At 44.1% G+C, this 25,002-nt stretch overlaps 1 protein-coding gene across 1 annotated transcript; it reads right to left on the reverse strand.

The window, feature by feature from the left end:
• Window positions 1–11,631: 11,631 nt before the first annotated feature.
• Window positions 11,632–23,199, reverse strand: suds3 (SDS3 homolog, SIN3A corepressor complex component). Its single transcript, XM_080003166.1, has 12 exons — window positions 23,028–23,199; window positions 20,924–20,993; window positions 20,723–20,778; window positions 16,853–16,924; window positions 16,715–16,734; window positions 16,444–16,600; window positions 14,863–14,958; window positions 14,695–14,756; window positions 14,550–14,595; window positions 14,309–14,417; window positions 12,239–12,323; window positions 11,632–12,002 (listed from the first exon to the last, which is right to left on the reverse strand). Exons 1-12 carry the CDS (start codon window positions 23,137–23,139, stop codon window positions 11,904–11,906), a joined length of 984 nt encoding a protein of 327 aa, XP_079859292.1. The 5' UTR covers window positions 23,140–23,199; the 3' UTR covers window positions 11,632–11,903.
• Window positions 23,200–25,002: the final 1,803 nt, after the last annotated feature.

Genomic DNA, 25,002 nt, shown 5'->3' on the forward strand with positions numbered 1-25,002 from the left:
TGTGTGTGTGTGTTTTCTTTTTGAATGCTTCTAGTCGCAGCCGTTCTTATTGCGAGTGGAGTTGGCCGTACGTCAAGCCGCCTCATAAAACCGGTGACCGTCTCTCAGGCACCGCCCGCCTTTTGCTTTTAAACTGGTTGTCTGGAGACGCGACCTTCAGGAGGCATCTACAGTTTGCACAAAGGAGTAGAAGACTTTCATTGGCCACACCTATAGTGGTGAAAAAGGTCCTGGAGGTGGAAAGACGCGCCAAGGTCACTGTTTAATAACTCAATGTTTTTAGAATTTTATCAAATTCGATTTTTTCGAATAGTATAGAAGTGCCATCACATCTCCACCTATTTCAGGTGTTTGCTGCTGTGGACCCACCGTTTCCAAAATTCCATTTTGCAATTTTGAACTGGCTTCAGTTGAAGCATCTCGGTTTATCTTAGTCTTGATCTGAGGCTCCGTTTACTCTCCTGCAGATTCTTTTGTTTAAAACAACGAAACCACTTCTTTCTCTGAAGGCTTTGAATCAGCGCAGCCAGTCCTTCTGTCTGTCTGTCATCCCTCGCTACTGGAACTGTCTTCCTTTGTTCTTATTGTTCAACTTTTCATCTTGAAGACTGTTTCTGCTTTAACTCCAGCACCTGCAACGAGAGCATGAGCGCGCTGCACCTTTTGACACGATTCCTTTTCATCGCACCAGAGGCATCAACCAACCAAGTTAGTTTTGATGTTTTTTTCACATAAAAAAGAAAACAATGAGTAAGAAAGGCAGTAACAAAATCAAAGGGACCTATTATGTGAAAAACCTACTTTTTCAGTGCTTGTGCACATACGTTTTAGTCTCTAATTGAACTACTAACACACAGCCTGAACTGAAATCAAACAACTCAGTCCGTTTTTTGTGAGTTGTCTGTTTCAGAAAACATGTGATTCAGCAAACTGTTCAAATTTGGGGATCATTAGAATTAGAACCACCCCCCACCTGAGTAACTCCACCCACGGCTTGAGAACTAGCGTTGGACCATTAGTATTATGCCGAAGCTAAGAGCATGGAAAGTGCTCTGTTGTTAGCTGCAGAGACCAGCCCAAATCTTTTAAAAGAAAGAGGAATTAATTCAGTCTGTAATATCTGGTCGTGTTGAGATCAAGTCGGGAGCAACATAACAAGCTACAGCCAATGAGAGGGGACACAAGGTGACCGGCGGGGTCGGGAGTGCACAGAACAGCAGCCAGAAAATAAATAAATTATATATATATATATATATATATATATATAGTGTATATTAGTATTTGAACTGTGACTTCCCTTAAAGTGGAGTCATCTGGATATTGGTTGTTATTCTTCATTTTTGCTGCTGGTTGACTGTATTTACCATGGAACTTTAGATGAACCTCTGCTTTGCATTAAATAAAAACAACATTATATTCACTTATGACAATAACTTTTTTTCTTTTCAGCATCTGCCTCACATGCAGAGTATTATACAAATTGTGTGTTCAGGTCTGTAGCAGGTCCTTTCTGCAGCGGAGTCTGAGTTTGGCAAAACGTGGACGCCAGCATTCAATTTGCGTTTGTCTGTTAAGCTTGTGAATTCTTCAATCTTGCAAAACATAAACGTAACAAAACATGAAAACTACAGAGTAGTTTAGATCGACGTTAAAACCCCATGCAAAGGGAGCTTTGGTAAACTCGCGCCTGAGCGTTCTGCCCTTAAATTCTGACCAAATAGCTCCTTTGCACTTTTCCCAGTGGGAGCTCGGGTTTGACCGACCTCGATTCTCAAATTCCTCCCAAAAACTGAATTTAAGTACGTTTCAATGGGTTTTCTTTTTTCACAAAAATAAAAATAAAAACCATTCCACACTCAAAGCACTGCAGCCTGTCATCTCACCGCAGATCCAACTGCATTTTGCTCTCTAACGATTAAAGGCTTGGGCTGCCGTAGCTGGAAACGGAGCAGATGGGGAGCGAAGTCGTCTGTTCCTCAGAGTTGATGTATGCCGAGGCGAGCGCCGCTATAATGGAGGTCTGATGGGAACAGATGTTTTGGGCGGTGGAACATGGCAGTGGAACGATGAGACGCAGGAACCGGGGAGACGACTCGTCTGTCCACACGGGGAGAGAACTGGAACTGGAAGTCAATTATTTTAGGAATCATGCCAGAAAAAAATACTCCAATGGCCTGGTAACTGAAGAGGAGATTCACACAAGTCAGACTAAGTACCATGCCCAAACACACTCCCTACAGTACATACGGCGCACACACACACACACACACACACACAGGTATAAGTGGTTGATAGTCATCGAGAAAAAACTTTAAAAACAAAATTAATTGGGATGATGTCGACTAAACAGCGCTATCACATTATGGAATGGGATGGAATCATGAGGGTAAATCATAGGAGAAGCGTAAAACAATTTCAACCAGCTTTAAAGCCTTTCACACACACAAAGCGTTGTCTCCAAATTGTCTCTATCAGCAGTGTCGATGCAGCATAGGGGGAAACACATAATCTCCTGACAAGTGGCGGAGGGGCGGGGGTTGGAGGGTGGAGGGGGGAGTGGGGTTGAGAGACGTACAACATCATTATGCAGTGCCACAGCGTCGTCTAGGAAACACTAATTGGAGGTAATTTCACCCTCACTTCTAATACAGCTAATGAAAGGAAAAAGTGTCATCTAATAGGCTCCGGCGTTTCTCTGCTCATTAGCCTGCGTCTGTGGCGGCCCCCGTTTGGACGACGCCGTCACGCGCCGAACGCCCAAACGAGACCTGTCAGAGCAATAATATGTCGGGAGCAATTTCAACTTCTATCAAGGAAAAAATGTTGCAAAGGCCTCAGGTTGGTATTGGGGAGGGGGATTTTAATATGGCCACGAAATCTAACTGCCGGCGATATAATACTGATATGATGTCGATATTGTGATGTGAGACTCTCGTCACCATCGTCGCTTGGTGATATTGTGAAATGTTATCTTCCAGGCGCCGTGACAGTAGAGTGATGTCATTTTCGGAACTCTGTAGAACTTTGTAAATATAAGAACGTTTTTTGACGAATATCTTAATTTTGTCGATACCACCCAGCCCTTCCCATATGTATTGATATCCATTCTGATTTTTTTTTTTTTTTTACAGTATTCTGATTTTGTGAGTGCGACTTAATAGTACAAATTTGTTCAAATTGTAAAATTTGGCACCATTTTTTTGAGCATTAAATTTGAAAAGTACTTTTTCCCCATAGCTTGTCTTTACCTCGTGCGGGTGAAATGCAAAGTTCCGCTGCACTTTATATTGAGTTTGGACGGTTTCAGCTTGAATCTCCTCGCTGTTCTCTTTTAAGGATATTGCTTTTTCTTACGTGGTGAACGTAAAAAAAAAAAAAAAAAAAAAAGAAAATCGAACTGTACGAATTCCCCGTGTGAAGGAGTCGCAGGGATAATAAAACTGCCGGAACAGAAAAATCCCAATAGTTCTATCTCCTGCCACCATGTGGGGATCCGTCGCTCCCTCTTCATATCTACTTCAGCACGTAAGTGGTGTTTCCAGCTGATCTGTTCTTCTTCAGATGCTCTGAAACAGAGCAGGTCGCCTCCTTTATCACTTCTCTTTGGTGCAGAACTATATTTTTAAAGAGGGAGCCACAACGTGCAGACTTTTCCTTTGTTTTTTTTGACCTTTGTTTCCTTTATAGTCCGGGATCTGCATTGGAGGACTTTGAACGTGCGTGATGACCTTGCTTCCATCACACACGTTCCAACCTCCGAGACCTCTCGGCAAGAACGGGGAAAAAAAGGACCTGGACGTTGGGCTGAGCCGATCGATTTCCCTCAAACAAAGAGAGGGGGACTCCCCGGGTCAACGGGCGCCGATAAAAATTGGAACGGAGGAAAACCTTCATTGCGGTGGTCGGCCGTGCCCTGCCGTGCCTTTTGGGGGGGAGGGTTGAAACAGACGGGTCAAGACAAGCACACATTCAAGGGAGCGGTTTGACTGAACCCCCCGACCAGAGTACGTCAGACCGGCGAGAGAAAAACCTCCCATAATAACAGGAGGAAAGGAGCCGGAGACAGGGATCCAGGATGGCCGTGAGGGCGGTGGGCGCAGCACCGCTCCTGTTTTTATCGTCGTTTGAACGCGGCCCGTGTGCTGGCGGGGGGGGGGGAAGTCGATAAAGCCACGGACGCGGGAGGTCCGCGCGGTAATTACGTCATAAATAAAGGCGGCGGTCGAATCCACGATATTAACTCCGCCGGTCCCGCTGTCTCACCGCACGCCGCTCACCTTCCAGAGAGACGCCGTTAACCGAGCGGCGACGGTGAAGCGCGGGCGCCGGGGGAGGACCCGGAGGGCGGACGAGGGGTCGTTAGCGTCCGGCGAGGGTGCACCGGAGAGCATTGATCTGCCGCAGCGCCGCCATCGCTCACCGTGACAATACCAGCGCGGAGAACCCGAGAGAGGGAGAGAATAGTATGAGCTGACTAAGACACCCTGGAACAAGACGGGCCGGTCTCTGGGATTTCAACATTTTGAGGTCGTTTTTTTTATTCAGGTATTTTTGCAACCAGAAGGGTTTTCCCGCGTCTTTTCTGAAAAAAAAAAAAAAATCTGTGTGTTTGGTCCTCGATTATTTTGTTTTCCGGACATAAAGAACCATCGGCTCAGAGTAAAGAAAAAGTAATTCTGTGCTTTTGCTTGGGTTCCGGAGTTCCAAGTTATTTCCTGAATCACCCCCGGATGAATAAAGCTTCTTAATAATGCATTATATTATATTAAAATCTAAAAAATACATTTTCGATTCAACATACAGTAAGCACCAAACAATATCAGTACCGGTGACGTTGGATCTGTCAACTCAGGAAAGGAGCGGCAGGTTAAGGTCTGTTGATTTGGCCGTTTATTGTGGAAATGTCACGGCAACTTTGAAAAATGACAAGCTCTCGCAAATATTGGTTGAATTTGCATGAATTATTGCGATCGCTAAAATCGTAATTTCCCGGAGGGACTGAACGTGATGGTGATTTTACAGTCGAAATTCCTGTGGATGTGGCGTCATTCGGGCTGCGGTGGATCAGCATTAATTTGGGATTTGCGGATAAAGTCGCAATGTGTCTGGGCTGCAGGACACAAATTTGCCAAAACCCTGAGCTGGAATACGCCGAGTTTGAAGTGACGCTTGGAAAAGACAATGAAAAGATGTCCGCCCGCCCACCTCCCACAAGGCGACGGATAATCTGTCTCTCTCACGTCAGGCCCGTCCTGCGGTGCCAGCTCGCCCCCATGACTCAGAGATGACGGCCCGGGCCCTACGGTCTATCAGTCTGTGGCTCCTTCTCCTTTCCCCATATCTCTTCTCTTCCTCTCCCCTCTTCTCTCTCCTTTCTCCATCCCTCCCCCTATTCCATCGCCCCCGCCCCCCCTACTCCTCTCTCTCCTCCTCCCCTCACCTCCGTTTCTCCTTCCCCCTATGTTGTCTCTCCCTCCCTCTCCCCTCCTCCTCTCGTCTGCCGTCCTCCTCTCCCTCCCTCGCTAAATAAAATATGGTGTAAGTTGAGACGCCTTGGGAAGCCGGTTGCAGATTGCGCCGGCTGGCTAGATACCCAGGTCTTATCAAAGCAAATCTTATCAGCGGGGGTGGTGATCTCACTTTTTCCACCCGGCCTCCAAAGTCAGCGTGAAGGTTATCGCCCGGAGCTGCCGGTCTCCGTGAGGAGAGCATCCGGAATGGCAAAACAACTTAAACCTTGTTAAAATTCATTAGGTTTCACCAGAGGAAAAAGATCACATTGCGAGTTAAAATCAAGAAAAAAAAAAAAAAAGATGCAGAATCAAACACAAGAGCACTTGAGAATGATGAAATCCTCTGAAGGTGTGGTGACCTTGAAAGAAACGGGGGGAAAAAATAAAAAAAGCCCCAACAAGCCACCGGGCTCATCTCAGGTGGTCTGGTCAAAGATGCTTGTTATCTCAACACGCGTGCCTCTCAGATCGGCCATTTTCAGGTGGCACAGAGGATCTGTATCTTACTGCTTGTATTCAGGCTTAAAAAAAAAGAAGAAAAAAAGAGCACGGACCTGATGGCTGTGGATTTTCCTCCCGGGTCTTTTTCCGCCTCCCCGGCCTCCTCCACGCCTGTTTTCCTGCTGAATTATTCACAACCACATTAATGTGTCTGACTCTGTGGCTGTCGTGGACTTAACCGTATGTGTCACAAAACCTACTTCACATGGAAAGGATCGGTCGGTGTCCGTGCTTCCCCATAAAAGGCCCTTCAAGCTTTTCTTTATTTCATCTGGAATGATAAATCAAATGGTCTCATCCCAAACTAACGCCCGACGTCCTCGATGATATGTCCGTTTTTTTTTCTAACGGCCGACTGAATAAAACTTTTGGTAACGTGTACAATTGGCTGTCGGACAAAAAGGTTTTTACAGTTACATTTGCTTTTAATAATGACGTTCGTAAAAATTAACCTTTGGGGTTTCGTTGCTATAAGTATGGTTTGGTCGCTTTCCTGTCCGTTTTTTCCAGATGAAGTCACACTGTCATGTGGAATTAGATGGAATCAGGATTAGAATCAGAGAACTATCTTGACCTTACAACGTAATAATATACAATATGTCAGTATAACAGCATTTATATCATTAGATGGAGTGTACTGGAGATACTGACTCATCACTGAATTTTGTGTTTTAGTTCCTTGAGGTGATATTGTACATTTTATATGTACAATAAATATATTATATATAATAAAAATAAAATAAATATACATAGAAGTATAAATAATAAAACAAAATAAATATATAATGGAATAATTAATATAATATTATTCCTATATTTATAGCACGTTACGACGCTCGTGTTATGTTATACATCATTTAAATGTTTTTCATTCATTTGAATTCTATGATTGCTATTTACTAGTAAACATCTTTACCTTCAGAAGCAGAAAGCACCACACCATACAGTACACCACACACTTCATGCAGCAAGAGCGACGAGGGTGAACTTTGAGTCAGTGAATCTCCCCGTGCAACAGCAAACAGGGGAAAATAACGAGTGCTGGGAGCACTTAACACAGACGTTGTTTTAAGGAGGAACATCGTCATTAGGCAATTCTCTTTGAATTAGCAGCAGGGTTTAAAGAAAACACACACACAGAGCTCAAGCCAAACAAGCTCAACTTTCCCTGACCTTAAGTGTCTGGGAAACAAACTCTCTGCGAACTCATTAAGTTTACTGTTGTATTTAGGGAAAACTTTATGAGCAGCAATTAGAAATGTACATACATAATACACATAAATATTACATCAACTCCATCCCTCCTTTGAATGTGGAAAGGTTACATATTCACATAGTACACAGGCAATTTACCAATTTAAAATACTAGTGCATGCCCATTCAAAATGTAACTTTCTCAGACATTTTAATGGAAAAGGTTTGACAAAATGAAAGGACAACTTTGGTTTCTTTTGTCTTTTTTCCACAACGGAAGATGAAACTGCCCGTTAAAGTCATACGGGGAAAGACACTTTTTGTGATTTGCAGAGTCGCAGAGCCCTGAAGCCCCGCCCGCTGCACAGAGCTGAGCGGTCATGTGTTGTTTATTAATATGAAACGTGTCGTGTGTCCAAATTGCACCAAATTCCACACCGCACGTCCTTGACTCCCCGGCGATACACCTACGAAGAGTGAAGTAGATCGGATGAGCAGTTGTCGAGATAATCGGAGGACATGCCAACAGACAGACAGAGATTCCCTTCATAGTTCGATTAGATTGGATTGATTAGAAGTTAGCTTTAAAGTTAGATGTCAGAATCAGAATAGTCTTTATTGCCAAGTAAGTTTCCATGAATAAAGAATTTGGCTTGGTGTCAAATGGACGGTGGGTGGGGGTGGATGAAAATGGACGTGGTTTCCCCGTCCCTGCAGGGCGGTGGGTGGGGATTGGACTGCCCTTCTTTTTCCCAGCTCGTGACACATAACTACTGAAAGAACTCGTCTACGTCAGCATCCACCCTGCAGGCGCCATGTGTATTTGAACTAGTGGATGGCGCTAAGTCACATGTGCTATGTGTAATGCCGCTTGTAACGAAACATTCATATTATGACGAGGATTAATGAGTCACATATTTCAGTTTACAGCTCCAAAGACGTTCTAGTTCACAGTACGTCTTTAATACCTACGTTTTAAACAGGCTTTTGAGCTGAACTGCCAGTGCAGTAATTATTCAAAGCGATCAGTTACGCCAAATAGTTCAATAAGTTTGCAATGATCCCTACTTGAAAAAAAAAAAAAAAAAACAGGCAAACGAGAAACGGAATCCATTTTTGCGATGAACAGCGAGAGAACAACATTCTCATGCACACATGGGTCCGGGGGCGACGTCAACCCTCCACCTTCAAATCCACCCGCGGCAAATTCGAGAGTGGATCCCAGCGCCTCCACCAGATAGCAACGGAGTCGACTTTCCGCCGCGAGCCATGACGATGACGACGCTCCAAGCCCTCCGAAGCAAATGCTCCGTTTAGAGGCACAGATGAAAGCGGGGGGGGGGGCGGTGCTGGGGTGGGGGCTGGTGGGAGACGGCGCAGGACTTTATTGATGCCCTGGGTGACTGCTTATGCACACAAGCAATAACCACCGTAACAGAGCAAACAGCTCCGGCGGGACGAGCCTCCACGAGCGCTGAGTGCAGCTGAGACGCCGTCGAGCTTCCCACTGGTGGAGGGCGGGAGCGCTCTCTTGTTCTGTGCACCGTGCATGCAGTGTCCCCCCCCCCCCAATCCTGCGGATCATACCGTAGGCCTAAATGGTGTGTTAAAAAAAAAGAGATTTATCACCACCGCCTGCAACACAAGTGTTTCTACCCTCTAAAAAGTATCCCTGAGATTATTTCGCATAAAAAAAAAATTAAAATAAAAAAATCCCACATATAATATGTACCGAGACGCTTCCCGACGAGGATGCAAAGAAGGAGCATGAGCAGGAAGTGAAAATCAGCTGCGGTGAATGCGATGAACCAGCGCGGCTCGTCGTGCTCGGTCAACTGTTGATATACAGTATATGAACATTCACAAAAGCCAACGGGGCCTCAGATGAAAACACACCCTCGCCACCTGTCTGGGCATATGACCGAGAAAAGAGACAAAACAAACCCAAATGATCAGAAGAAAAAAACGATGGAGAAAGAGAGAGTGACGTGTTGGGGTGAAGACGTGGGTGAACCCACATGACTTTTAATTCAGGTAGCGGGAGGATTTTGCACAATACCAATACATTTTTTAACAGGAAACCTTTGAACGCGTTTGATGCGTAAGCGATGATACACACACCCAAATTAACACAGCGAACGCACCAAACACCATATATCGCACACGTCAACGCCTGTTGTGGTCGGGTAGAATGAGGAGACGTTGATGATTGACTGGAAAGGTGCTTGACGGCAGTGAAACCGGCTCCTTACGCATCGTTTCAGGACGTGTGACACGCCCGTCCTCATTTGACAGAGAGGGAGAGTAATTCAACTTCAGTGTGAGGACTCTCCACAGGTGTGAAAACCCACTCAAGACTTGTGAAGTGATCAGTCAAGAAATAGACCACAAGCCACACCGCTGTTACTTCCCGGCAACATATTGGTGAAAACTATAAAATGAGCTATTGATCCTGGATCAATTAAAATCGACACGCTTCAATTAAGAATCCATTTCTCACCAAAAGGCTCTCGCCAGATGGCGATCCAGGCATTATACTGTGGAAATCTCATGATTGCAATTTGCGTCGACTGCTTTGACCAAGCAGCAGCCAGCAGGACAGAGGGACAAATCAGATCATTTCTGGGATTAGAGTCACAAATTCGGCCTCCCCCCCCCCCCTCTGAATTCTGATTTAATAATTCTGACTGTTATCTCAGATTAAAAGGCAACAATTCCTTCGTATGGCCCCCCATCCTCTTCCGTATTGCGTTTTGTACATTGTGATAAAACGGTAGCGTTGAGTGTAACCTTCCGTACGGTTCAAACTGACGGGACACACGGCAGCCGGTAAAAAGAGAAGTCAAGCTGTGATGCACACGGCTGGCTGACGGAGGCCGAACCCCAAACCATGTGACTGTTTACAGGAGCAGGAGGAAGGAAGGATGGTTGGAGGCGGTCACGCAAGAGGGGCCTGAATGGGCTGGGGAGGGGGTCGGTGCTCCTGCGTTTAATCTCGGCATATGGAGACGGTTTCATTTCAATGGATTGCGGTGGAAAGATCCAGTGATCGCTGACAGTTTGACGCTGAAAGGGTGAAGGCTTGTGAAGACACATTTGTGCATCCCATGACGCTCATGCCTGCCCACAGTGGATTTGCATAAGTTCTTCAGTGCTTGGAAGTAGATTCAGATATGGTGCAGAATAGGTCATTTGTGGTGGAAATATTTGTCATTATTATTTTCCTTTTTTTTAAATTCGATTTTTAAACTACTTCGATTCGAATTTGTGATTCAAATGAAAAAAAAAAAAACCTTTTAAAAATGCAATTAAAATGCGCTTTCAAAAATACTTGTTGCAATTTGACAACTCTATAAAAATATTCTGAAATATCCCATTAAATAACCCGTTTAATTATAGCAAATCTCTATTGACCTTTGAGGTTTGTGTGGGCGTCCCCATCGAGCCAGTTTCCTCCTGCAAAATATCATTTCATAGTCATATGTGTATGAACATCCATAGAGAGCAGCTCAGTGGGGACTGTGGCTGCCTGTGATGTCATTAAAAAAAACTGAATGTCACAAAAAAAACAAAAAAAAAATGTAATAGAAATTCCCAAAGCATATTGATTAAAAACACTCAGCGTTACAAGCCATTACACCGGTTATGAAGTAAATGTTTTTAGAAATATTCTACACGCCGCAAATTCTGAACCCTGAACACCAGCTGGAGTTGGCCTGAAAAAACACCTCCACACATCTGAACTTTTCACACTTGACTCCAGATTATGAAACTCACAATGTTATGTAACCTGACACGTCCAGGAATACAATGCAAATCAATCCAGCAAACCTGACATAAACTCTGCTTCTGATTGTGATTGTGTAGTTTCAATTCAAAACGTACCATGATATGAAACGTCGTCCATCACTTCACCTTTACCTGTTTGTTGGCCACAGACGTCCATGTGTACTGACATGAAATCAAAGAGAACTTGGAGCCTGCATTTTGCTAAAGTTGATACATTTTACATCTCCCTTGGAATTAGCCGGGGACTTCACGCCTGGACCATTCACACCAAACAGTCTTTCAGTTTTTATAGCGTCGCCGTGGAGCTCAGAGTTCAAGCGGCATCCCATCATTTATTGGAACAAAGGTGGCGGTAAAGAGGGTAGTTAAAGAACGCCACCCTCACGGCTCCTTCAATGTGCACGCCGCAGATAAAACGCTCCTTTAGAACGTGAGGCCCCGACGCACAGAAACAGGGAGGACGCCTTGTGCGTCCAGGCTCAAACGTTGCTTCTGCTGAGAAATGAATGTGAACAAGAGCAGGAAGATAAATGTGGGATTTAGTGGCAAAAAGGAGCGAGAGAAAGTGTAAATGCAAAAAACATTTAATATACAGAAGAAAAACAAATACAGCCAACTTAAATCTTTCATGTACAAATACATTTCAATGAAACCAGATCTTTCATACGTGGAGACAAACGCAATAAATGACAATAAAATAATAAAAAATAAATCTTCCGAAAAAAACAAGTACCCAACCCCCCCCAATCCCCCAAAATAGAAAATAAAAACTAACGTCCAAAACACAACAAAGAGTCTGAAATTTTCGGATCGGATGTGGGAGTCCTGATGGCGAATGATACCTGATGGCCGCTTGTTGAAGCCGGTTGAGCGGGAGGCGCAGGGACGGACGGAGGACGGGTTGTTTCACGCAGCGGAGCGCCGTCGAATGACAAAGGCTCCTCTCTGCAGCTGGCCCAGGTAGATCCTCATCTTCGTGCTGTCGCTCGTCTTTCTCACCCAAATCTAGACACGTGGAAATCATTATTGTTATTTTTTAATCTGCATTACACTGTTTATTTGTTTTATCGCCAAAAAAAAAAAAAAAACCCATAAGATTCCAATGAACTACAAACCAAAAGTGCTTTTCTTGTCGTATCACAGCTACCGTTCCAAAATGAGCTCATTTCCCCGCGGACGCTGTCCACGTTTAATCTGATCCGACGGGGAGCGTGAAATAAATGAATAAAATGGCGGCAAACCTCATTGGTGCCGACGGAGCAGATGACACAGCTGATCTTGGTGTTGTCCTTGGACTCCAGGTAGATGGCTTGGTTCTTGTGGTACCTGCAGACGCAAAATGATCCCATTTTTGTACCGAGGACGACTGGAGGAGGCGATCAAGACGGAATGAAACGGGCAGCTGTGATGTCGTTAAACATGTATTAACAACAGGTTTAACAAAGAATGAATGACTATTATTGGGAAGTAATCCTGAATACCCCGACATCCTCCACTCATACTACAATGAGTGAAATGTTAAAAAAAGTGTGCACAGATTTTTTTTTCCCCCATTGATAGTTTCGCCATTTCTCACTCCATTGCCGTCACGTCACTGAACACATTACAGTTAGGATACAAGGCGCTGGGCTGCAGCTTCTGACTGCGCTTTAAACACAGTTCGATGGGGCAAACGCTTAACCCCTTGAAATAAAAACCTTCCATCGTCTTTCCAAAATGGGAAGCTTGAGGGTGAATTTTTCATCAGCTGCTCGAGGTGCATAGACTCTTTTGCATTTCCGCAAATCAACTGTTTTGGCTTCACCCGTGCTATCGTAACAGACCAGAAACAGGAAGTTGTGTCGTTTCCTTCAATTCAAATTACGCTTAAAAAAAAAAAAATAAAATAAATGTGGGCTTCCCATTTTTGAAACGGAGATTTAATGTCCAACATGTTGTTAGGAATGACAGGACCAGGGGCCTGGGTTGAACACAAATCCCAAGCCTTTAACTGCGGCATGGCATGACGGAACACGCACGAGCTGCAGCTTCCAGATTCTGGCCCGTGAAACGTGGCCGTGGCCTAATCAGCGCAGGAGTTGCAGCTCCGTGGACGGCAGGCGCGGCGCCCATGTTCGAGTCCCCCACGCCCACCCCGACCACCTCGGAGGGCTTCAAAACACCCGACTCCAACGCGCAGCGGTTCTAACGCGGGGCTCCTTCTCTCTGCAGGCGCGTCACATCCCACACAGCAGAAACACCTCAACGGGTTGAAAGGCTCCGGCCCAGGACGACTCCTGTTTTCATTCGTCAAATATTCTTTGGACATGATCAGTGCAGCTACGTGGGATAAAAGCAGTCAAACGGGAGACCCTGGCAGACACGTCCTCGTTTCAAATGACCCCCACGAAAGCAGGATGTGTCTCCGAGCTCGACGCCAGTACTACCACACGTCACGCACCCGGGGCCCTCGTCGGGACGGCGGCCATTACCGGATCCCCTCGCCCGGCGTCGTTTATGACTCGTCATCGTTCCCTGATTATACATTTTTATGTGGACTTCCAGCAAAGACACTCTGCTCTTCAGAGCGTCGGCTCCGAAGTGATATTTCCTTTCACGGCCCATTTTAAAAACAAAGGCTGCCGCGGCCCTCGGAGGGGCCGTAAAGGTCTTCCGAAGGCCTTTCCAAGAGAACGACCCAAACACACAAAGCGCTTCGACGCGGAGCCACTGGAATTACTCTGGCGCCACCTGCTGGTGACGGAGCGTTTTGTGACCTTAAACAGGCTGTCCGCAGGTATCACACTCAAGTTGAATACTTTAACACCTTTTTAAGGCTGATTTTTGGACAAAGGGTCTCTTTTGAATAAAGTTTTGCTGTAAGTATTAAGGAACTGCATGAACAGATTGCAAAGTGGGATAAATCTCACCAGTATTTTTTATTTTATTTTTTCCCACAGAACTTTCTTTAGCCAAGTACAAGGATTCTCTACATTTCTCTCTAGATGCAAGTATGAAGGTGAGTACCAAGTGAACTGGCTTCATCTAGGACAGGTTTTTATGGTATGAAGTATGAAGGTAATTACTAGGATCAGGGTTTTATCAGAAAAGTTGACGCTGACGCAGTAGAACTTCGGACAAAAAATAAATATACGGATACATAAAACCAGATGAAATGTTGATGTTGAAATGAAGATCTCCTAAATTCAAAATGAAGCGTACTAAATGCCGTTTAAGGCCTGGTACTTGTCAACCTGAATTGAGCAGGATTTCGGTTGTTTTTCAAGGACCTGATTTAAACAGAGGAAACGGAAACAAAAGCTCAAACAAACCATCTTTTGTCGTAGTAGAGTTTTCCCTCTTCGATTCGGGCCTCGAAGCGCTGGGAGGGGCTCTCTGTGGGGGTGGTGGGGAGATGCTCCGGGGACGAGGGCGACACGGCTGTGAGGAGCGCATAAAAAAAAAAAAAAAAAAGATTAAATATTTGGCCGTATTAAAACGTCCCCGGCACGGGGACAAAATAAATAAGACGAACCGGGTTGACGTGCGGATGAAAAAAAACAAGGCACTCACTGCTGGGCGTGAGCATGGACACACCAGGACGCTTTGGTGACTTGAGCTGTGGCGAGAACGTGTTTCAGTGAACAAACAAAGTCAAGACGGAGACGCCACCGTCTCCAAGGAGCAAACGCTCGTCAAAACGGCTGAGGACGCTCACCTTATTCAGCGTTCTCAAGTCCTCCATGATCTGTTCGTCCGTGAGCAAATAATTCAACTGGGGTGTGAAGAGTAAAGGGCAACACCGCCACACAGAATTCACACCCCCGCCCCCCCCAACACGTCAGATTCACGTCAGCGTACGTTTAGGAGATAAATAAAAGGATATCTGGAGCGGGTTTCCGCCGCTTGTCCGGGATGGGGACGGGGTCGTTGGGTCTCCTCCTCAGCTTCCTGGTCATGATGGGTTTCACCTCCATGGAATCTACATCACACGCCCACCACAGGAGAATGTGCGTGACGGGACGGGCTGGGACCAGATCAATGTCCTACAGACGCAGCACCTTCCCTTTAATACAGTACTCCTCACTGAACCACCACTTACCTTCCCAGGACCAGGTCCATAAACCAGGACCCCTGTTATTTCACGGTAAGGGGGCGTGGCTGGTATATATAGTGTATTAAGTATATATAGTGTATAAAGAATACATAGTGTATATAGTATTTATAGAGTTTAAAGTGTATATAATATATATAGTGTATAAAGTATATATAGTGTATAAAGTATATGGTATATAATGTTATCTCACAGTAAGGGGGCTTGGCAATGCCAATGCTCGTGTAGTGAATACTGACTGACTGTGGAACGAGACTAAGAACAGTGATGAGATGTATTCAGTGTATATATCGTGTATATAGTGTATACAGTACAGTGTATACAATGTACATAGTATATATAGTGTATACAGTATATACATATAGTGTACATTGTGTATATAGTATATACAGTACAGTGTATATAGTGTATATCGTGTGCATATAGTGTATATATAGTATATATGGTATATATAGTGTTTATAGTATATATGATGTATATAGTATATATAGTGTATATGGTATATATAGCGTATATATAGTGTTTATAGTATATATAATGTATATAGTATATATAGTGTATATGGTATAGTGTATATAATCTATATAGTGTAGATGGTATATATAGTATATATAGTGTATATAATCTAAATAGTGTAGATGGTTTATATAGTATATATAGTGTATATGGTGTATCTGGTATATATAGTGTATATAGTGTATCTGGTGTATATAAAGGGTGATGTGATGAGATGCTGGGTATTGTACACAGTGTACAATACAGACTGGTCAGAGAGCTGGTCCTAAGTTTGAACGCTGGTTAAACAGGTGGTTAAGTAAGTAGTACCTGTATCGGAAAAACAAGCTAAAAAATCTATTTGTAAACATTTCTATTTGTAAACATTTCTATTTGTAAACATAAATTCCTTCGAACAAAAACAAAATGACATGACACATTAACTCTCACAGTACAGTTTGTGACTCGCTGATACATAATTAGCTCATTTATTCCAGTATCAAACGTTGGCATTAAAAGCCACAGAAAACTTCAGGTCTCATTACGATGAATGTAATTTAACGAATATCGTAAAAGTATTAAATTTAAACAGAGATCTAGTGTTAGAAAAACACAGTGAAAGAATGGGAGATTGTAGCGGGACTGGCATCAAAATAAAAACCTTGAAATATTGCGTAATGCATGGAGGCTGCTGTGTGAGTAGATAGAAGTTTACAAGGGAAACATGGAATATAAAAAAAAAGTCCACTGGATGTCTTTAATAGAATTAATAAAAAAAACTCTTAACGCCGGTAAAATAAATATATTCCATCACGCCAGCCCCCCACCCCCTGGCTCGTGTTGCCCTGGTTGACCTACCGCCTGTCAGCTCCATTGTTAACTTCTCGTTTTCAATCATCTTTTTCTTCTCTTCCAGCTCTGCGATGAGGTTTTCCTTGAGCTCCACCTTCTTGTCGTCAAACTCCTTCACCGCTGCTTTCTTCTCCTTGATGTAGTTCCTCTCCACCTGCTCCGTCTGCACGAGAAAGGTTTGTCCTCAGGGGTACGTGTGGTACGTTCACAGCGGTAAACGAACGGTTAAAATCAGTCGTGTCAAATCGCAGCAGTCAGTAAGACGAGGAGGGCTTACCTCCAGATGGAGGAACAGGTCTGTGGAGGCAGAGAACAGTACGACTGTTTAGAACCATAAGTGGCACTGACACACCTCATCCGTGTAGGTTGTAGTCAGGTATGAGAAAGGCATTGGGGTTTCCAAAACAAAACTTGCCTGCATTGCGGAGCCTCTCTTTGTACTGCTGGTCAAGCTTTTTCATTCTCTTCTGATACTCCTGCAGTGTGCCTGGAATAAGATATTATATTATTTACCAATAGCCTGCAACGTCGTACCCAAGGGGCCCAACAGTCTGCACCCAAAGTGCAGTTGTGGCACTCACAAATAGTGCAGGATTATTTGGGGTGTTAGGGGAACAGTCTCAAAAATCACGACAGCATCTGGCAAACAATGGACAAGCTGCATCAACAGAGGCTCAGTCAAAGTTCGCCAACAGGTACGGACAATACTTAACATGATAATCTATAAATGCCACAAATCCAGTCCTAACAAAAACTCGACATTTCTTGAGCGTCACAAAGCTGTAATGGTAGGGCCGGCGTTCAGAATTGAAGGCAACTGGTGCAAGGAGCACAGAACCTGGACCGCTGAGCAACAGAAAAGGCAATAGGGCCTGATGAGTCATCTCTCACCCTCTTTTCTTCAAGCCACAATGTCTGTCGCCAACTGTTAAACATTGGGGTAGAGGGGATCGCGAATGGTACAGAAAGCCACATTGTGGAGGTCATTTCGACCAATAAATAACTCCTTGGCTGTGATAAGATTAACTTATAGGAGGCCATTTTATAAGACCAGGTTTACAATAGGGTGCAAAGACTGTCCCTCCTGACACCAATGAACGTTTTCCGAGTTCCGGCGAACGCAGCATCACTCCCGGCACGAATGACAGTTTTCCATGTTCCAGTGAACGCAGCATCACTTCCTGCTGTCTCTCGACCCGATTCAAAAGCACTTTCTAATCCACCTGAACCAGAGAGCCGTGTCCACGTCGAACACGAGTCCCCTAGTTAATCGATCGAACATTGCGTTGTTCTCTCTGATAACAATGATTAAATAAAAAATGATAAAATGGGTTGTCAAATACACTTTGGTGACTGTCAATATACCTGGGCGGCACACCCAACTGAAGTCTCTGTGTCCCACTTCATGTTCTGAAGGCAAAGTTTGGTCCTACTTCTTATTAGGTCTGTGATATTAATATATTGCTTGGTGTTGCCATTACTTTCATGACCCCCCCCCCCCCCATATCCATATATACAGTACACACACACACACACACACACACACACACACACACACACACACACACACACACACACACACACACACACACACACACACACACACACACACACACACACACACACACACACACAGATCAATTATATTCTAAAATGGCCTGGACAGATTTGTTGGTAACCCTTAGAAAGGATTATAAATAATCAGATTATAGTGATATTTCAAACTAACTGTTTTCTTCAATTGACATTGCATGTCTTCAGTCTTATAATCAGTCATTCGGCCTATTTAAATGGAGAAAAGTAGTCACTCTGCTGTTATGTATCATCGTGTGCACCACACTGAACATGGACCAGAGAAAGCGAAGGAGAGAGTTGTCTGAGGAGATCAGAAAGAACATTGTAGACAAGCATGTTAAAGGTAAAGGATATAAGAGCATCTCCAAGCAGCTTGATGTTCCTGTGACTACAGTTGCAAATATTATTAAGAAGTTTAGGGTTCATGGGACTGTAGCCAACCTAGAGGAAAATCGACCCCAGATTGAACAGAAGGATAGTGCGAATGGTAGAAAAAGAGCCAAGGACAAACTTCCAAAGAGGTACCAGCTGAACTCTAAGGTCAAGCTACATCAGTGTCTGATCGCACCATCCGTCGCTTTCTGAGTGACAGTGGGCTCCATGGAGGAAGACGCAGGTGGACTCCACTTTTGAAAGAAAAACGGACTGAATTTGCTAAAATGCATATTGACAAACCACAATGCTTCTGGGAGAATGTCCTTTGGGCAGATGAGCCTAAACTGGAGCTTTTCGGCAAGTCACATCAGCTCTATGTTCATAGACGAAAAAAATGAAGCTTCCAAAGAAAAAAACACCATACCTACTGTGAAACATGGAGGAGGCTCAGTTATGTTTTAGGGCTGCTTTGCTGCGCCTGGCACAGGGTGCCTTGAATCTGTGCAGGGCACAATGAAATCTCAAGACTATCAAGGCATTCTGGAGCGAAACGTACTACCCAGTGTCAGAAAGCTCTGTCTCAGTCGCAGGTCATGGGTCCTCCAACAGGATAATGACCCAAAGCACACAGCTAAAAGCACCAGGAAAGGATAAGAACAAAACATTGAACTATTCTGAAGTGGCCTTCTACGAGTCCTGATCTGAATCCTATGGAACATCTGTGGAAAGAGCTGAAACATGCAGCCTGGAGAAGGCACCCATCAAACCTGAGACAGCTGAAGCAGTTTGCTCAGGAAGAGTGGGCCAAACTACCTGTTGACAGGTGCACAAGTCTCATTGAGAGCTACAGATATTGCTTGATTACAGTGGTTCCCTCTACAGGTTGTGCAACAAGATATAAGGTTAAGGGTCCCATCATTTTTGTCCAGGGCATTTTCATTTGACTGATTATGTAAAATATTCAGATGAATCAAAAATCAAAAGCCTGATTTCTATTCAATATGGAATAAACAATGATGGACGCCAATTTGTTTTGTGAGTTTCAAGTTTTTTCAGAGAAGATTGTGGGTTCTTCTTTTTTTGTCAAAGGGTACCAACAAATTTGTCCACGTGTGTGTGTGTGTGTGTACATACAGTATATATATTTGAGATGTGTGCGCGCGCGCACACACACACACACACACACACACACACACACACACACACACACACACACACACACACACACAGAAAATAACTCATATCTATTTTTGATTTGGTTTTATTTTTCACTGACACGGCAACCAAGTTCTGATGGTATTATCAGCAATCTCCAAATTATTTTCTGTTCATAGCCACCAGGGCTTTGTCTGTTTGCAGCCAAGTTGTTATAGATACCTTCATTTACACAAAATAAATTAGTGGGTGGCAGTTAAGATATATCATGAGGGTTACTAAACTGCACCTTTGACCATCTAGTCACAAGGTTTCATTAAACTCTGTCGACAACCACTCTCGAAGACCAACCAGCGGATTCAAGCATGCCACAACTGAAGCACTCGGCAACCACCGGGCTTAAACTCATCAAGGCTACACAGAACCTCAGCCTGCATTTAGATTTATACATCTCACAGTTTGCTTTTCTACACTCAATCTAAACAACCGGCTAATGGATGCTGAGTCTGCTGGCTTGAAAGGGCCAATGCAGCAGTCAAGAAACAGCACTGATTCAGCAAACAAACATGATTATGTTGAATGCTCTTCTGTTTTTTTAACAATATAATAATAGGACCGGAGAAGAGCACAAGTCCTGCACAGGAGATAGATAAACACAATGAAGACCATAGAACCAAAAACAAAAGAGAAAAGCCCTTATCAACAATAAAGTGCTGCAATATATGTATATACAATAAAATCATTCATACACTACTTCAGTGGTTCTCAATATATTTGGTTGTGTGTAAACTCTCTCGTAAGATTTTTAAGACGCGTACCCCCCTCGATACAATGAATGCAGTCATTTTTTTGTTTGTGTCCAGTTAACCTTTAGCCACACTTTGCAGAACACGTTTTAAGCCAAACTACTTTTCCATTGAACAACGATACTCTTGAGATATTTCAGGGTTTTTTGTATTGCCCCCACCTAACCTCACCAGTCAGGCTTCCTGCGTCCATGGTTATTGTTGCTATGTCCAGCAGTTTTGCCATTCTAATGGAATATTTCGACTTGCAAGGATATGGTCGTAACACATTCATTCGGAATCACTTTATGACACAAGTACAACATTTCTCTAAGCATCCAATTGAGAACCACTGCACGACTCTACTAAGAACGGAAATACTCTTGAATGATTACCTTCTTGCAATTGCGTTAGCTGTCTTTTCAGTGAGGCCAATTTATCCTGGTACATCCTGCGAAAAACAAAAAGATATGTGACAACATCCCCCCCTGGTGCTGCTGCCTTCCGCTTGCAAATAATCAGCCTGGTTAAAATGTTTTGAAGGCACATGATATATCTATCTTTATAACTAAAATGTCCTCCGTGAAAACACTCACTGCTCCTTGATCTCCACATAGTCGTCGTCGTCGTGCTTGGCCAGGTCTGTTTCACTGGCATCCTCGGTGTCTGGGAACAAGATGTAAACACACAGACGTAGATGTGACACCAACGCAGAGAATAAGTCCAAAGTAAAGTGTAATCGGACACCATGATAAGATGAGATTGCACTTTATTAATCCCCTGGGGGAGGGGGATTCGGACGTTACAGCAGCTCAGTGACAAGCACAGAAGGAAGATTAGATGCACTAAGTTCACAAAATATATCCACACAAAATAAAAACAATAACTAACACAGCTCGAGAACTATACCGTGTATATTTGGATTATAGAGTATTAAATATAAAGCATAAAGCGGTGGGATCTCCCAGCTCCACACTTGGTGCAGGGCCCTCGGCAGCACCGCAGCTCCCTGCAGAGGAGAGGAGCGGAGCCGAGGGAAGGCGCCCGGACAGCGGATCAAACACCGTGCGTGGCACCGGTGGGACTAGCGGGAGATCGCGGTGAAAAACCCCCGAGCCGCTTTCGTGCCTTTGCGCGGCCGTCGTCGCCTGCATCGGTACCTTGGTTGTCAGGCATTTGCCGCATGGTGGAGGTTTTAAATGGGGAGAGCGCCGTCTAACTTAGTGTCCTTTCAGGTCGGCTGATCCAACTAGTGATGCACGGTTCGACTCTTTCGTGAGACTCGGTTCTCGACGAGTCATTCGGAAGGGAGAAAAAAAAAAAAAAAAAAAAAAGAGTCGTTCGATGTTCCGACTCTTCCTCCGCCGGTTCCATAACGCACAGTGAGCGAAGGAGGACGGTTACCGGCGGACGGGAGTCAGAAGAGTCTGTTGGCGCTGGCGCGTTGAACGGAATCCCCCTCAGAATAACTGAATTACGTCGTAACAATTTATTGCGGCGGGACGTCAAGTGTGAACCAGTCCCGTTTAACACGGTCGTGCCAGATGTCTTCCTTCCCCGCATCAATAATAGTCCTCCGTATTTTTTCCCTCCCCGTTTGCGAGTCAGAACTCATGGACGTTGTTTGGAATCGTTGCTCTTTTCGCCCGCGGGTCGGGGCTCGTCTCGTTGAACGCCTCCGTCTCCGGCTGTGGCTACCGAGTCACGTAAGAAACGAGCGAACGACTCTTTTGCCGGAGGGCGTTCGCGTCGATCGAATCGTTCGCGCGTCTTGCATCATTATTAGCATTAACGTGCTAGCTTGAGTTAGCGCCCCGGCCGCAGCGAAACGCTGACGAACACCGGCGTACGATACCGATAATACGGTACGAGCGACGCCGCCACCGCAAGAAAGCACAGGCAGCCGACGTTCGTGGAAACCTCGTAGTCCTGTCATCCCTTAGCTGTCCTTCTCTCCGGCCTTTCCTCGCTTCCTTCCGGGCAGGGCAGCGCTGCGGAGCCGGGCTCTGGGAGCTGTCAGTGCTCCTGGCTAACGCTACGCTGTCAGCAGGCCGAGCGGCTCAGCGTGCTGCCGCTGGGTGGTTTACTTTAGTTACGAACACCAGAAGAAAACACACAGAGGCTCTAAAATGTAGCCTCGATTCGGCGGTAAATCAATGCTAAAACGGGCTTTACTGTGAGTTATAGTCAGTATATAGAATATACATGTTTAGTCTGAATACTAGTGTAAGACTATACACTAGTGGAAAGTCAGTATAGTGACTAGTCCGTATACTACTATATATAGTTTATAAACTAATGTTTAGTTGTATACTAATGTATAGCTGTAGACTAATGTATAGTGTGTATACGAAAGTAGAGAGAAAAAACGATAATAAGTAAAGCTAACCCAGAAGTTGTAAGAGCGATTCTCCATGTTGAGGATCTATTGTGATTCATTATATTAGTTGCATTTTGCTTCACTGTAGTGTTAGCTCCATGTAGCCACAGCGGCTAGTTAGGAAACACAGTGGGAGCACGTGGTGTGGGTTGATCAACGGTACATTGAGTTCAATTAAAAATTGCAAAATGTAAAAAAAAAAATTAAACCGCATTCCATCGCTAAACATCAACAACCCCGGTCCACCGGTTCTATCTAACCCATCCCCAGGACATAGACCGAGCCGCGCTGCCGCTGGCCCCGGACTCAATCAGTTTTACCTTCTTCCGAGTCCCTTCCCCTGAAGCTCCGATCGTCGTCGTCCTCCACGCTGTCCAGCTCCTCTTCGTCGTTGTAATAATCCACCATGGGCGAAAGCAGCGTCGACGCCATTTGTTCCGCTTGTGAAAATGTAAACAAACGCAAAACAACAACATTCGATTTGTGTTTCGCTGCCTGTTACGGCGCCTACAATCGCGAGGACCCTCCGATAGTAGAGCTGCCCGACGATGTGCCTGTATAGACCGGAGATGCCACCGAGGTTCGAGGTAAACTTTCCGGTGGATTCAATCTACGTTTTGTGTAATATGTAATGCATGCGATTCGTTCGTAATTATTGTGTTTACTGTCATATTATATCTACATATTTAAGCACATTTCCCTATATATGTATGCAGGCACTGGTGTCGCACGCCTATCGTGTCTGGTCGCGTTTCTTTTTGTTTTTTAGGTCAGTTGCTTGACCAAAATCGACGTTGTTGTTACTTCGTCAGTCACCAACATGTTCCACTGGGGAACCGAGGAGTGCACGCACATGCTGTCAGGCACGACATCAAATCCAACCAGTGAATACATATTGCATCCTATTTATCAACAAAGTTCTCCGTCCAACCAATCGCCATGGCATTCTGCTGTTAATTGTTTAGCATTTCGACTGTAAGGTTGACATAACTTTGATTATTTTTGCTGCATCACCTCATCCACAGTGGGATAGAAACACTGGAGTTACTTTTTTCTGGCCCGCTTGAGGAGGTCAAGTAACCCAGGTTACCAAGTGGGCCGGCAATCAACACATCATGCTGCAGAAATTCAGGATGGACCTACAACTGTGAAATAATAAAAAGAATATACATTTTATTTGTACAGCATTTTTCAGTCTTTAATACATTTGCAGCTCAAAGTGCTTTACATACATTTGGGAATCAACAATTTACAGTAATTGATGATTTAAAGTGAATGAATGGAGACAACAAAAAATAAATAAATAAAAAATAATGGCAAAAAGAACACAGTTATAGTAGTTAAAGTTGGCCATTGTGTATTTGCATCGGACAAGATTGAAGGCATCAAAGTCACTGTCGCTGTTATGAACACCTTTCTCTCCAAGTTTATCAGAAGCAGACGCAGTGCATCCGTGCTTTAATGTAAAACACAAAGACCATGTGTTAATAATTCTTTAAAATAATGAAAACTTTTATTTTATTTACTTTTTTTTTTATTTGCCTTTTGTATGTAAGATAAGAGACGTTACTGATCTCAGGGGGGATCTAGGAATTACACCTGAGGCTCCTATGTTTCATTCTATATGACCACCTGCTCAATCACTGGCATTTTACACGTATGCCAATTAAAATGGAAGATCGTAAGACTTGTGATGGATCGGCTAGGGCTCAAGTGATAACATATCACTGACTTATTTATTTAACTTTACTGCAGTCTCAGCTGCAAATAAATGTTCCACCGTGTGTTCAGGTCAAAAGACTTGTATATCCGATATGGCCTCCTGCCATATGACCTGCATCCAGGTCGGTGGAATCAGCCACTGCCATCGTCTGGCAGATGCAGAACCAGCATGTTTCCCCAGGCCATCTGACTGCTGAACTGATAATTATGGCCCACACATCCCCAGCATACACTAGGTCAGTTTCCTTTCTTACGCTTCCTGCAATACCTATTTATATGTTTATAATGAGGAGTTATTTTGGGGGATAAAATATGACATTATAATTGAGAAACTATTTATATTTACAGTATGTTACATTACACATAGGTTTACATTACACTGCACTTTCTGTAAACTCTTACTGAATCACCCTTTATCCTGCATTACTGTTACTTATTTATTGCCTGTCTATTCAGTATAACAGGTCAAAACATACTTATATTTTTGATATTTTGTCATTTTTGTCACTTTTACTCCAGTCACAATCACACGGTCACTTTAACTTCACCATTTTTCTTGTTTTGATCCTACTA

Source organism: Zeus faber (genome assembly GCF_960531495.2).
Source record: "Zeus faber genome assembly, chromosome: 7".
Lineage (NCBI taxonomy): Eukaryota > Metazoa > Chordata > Actinopteri > Zeiformes > Zeidae > Zeus > Zeus faber.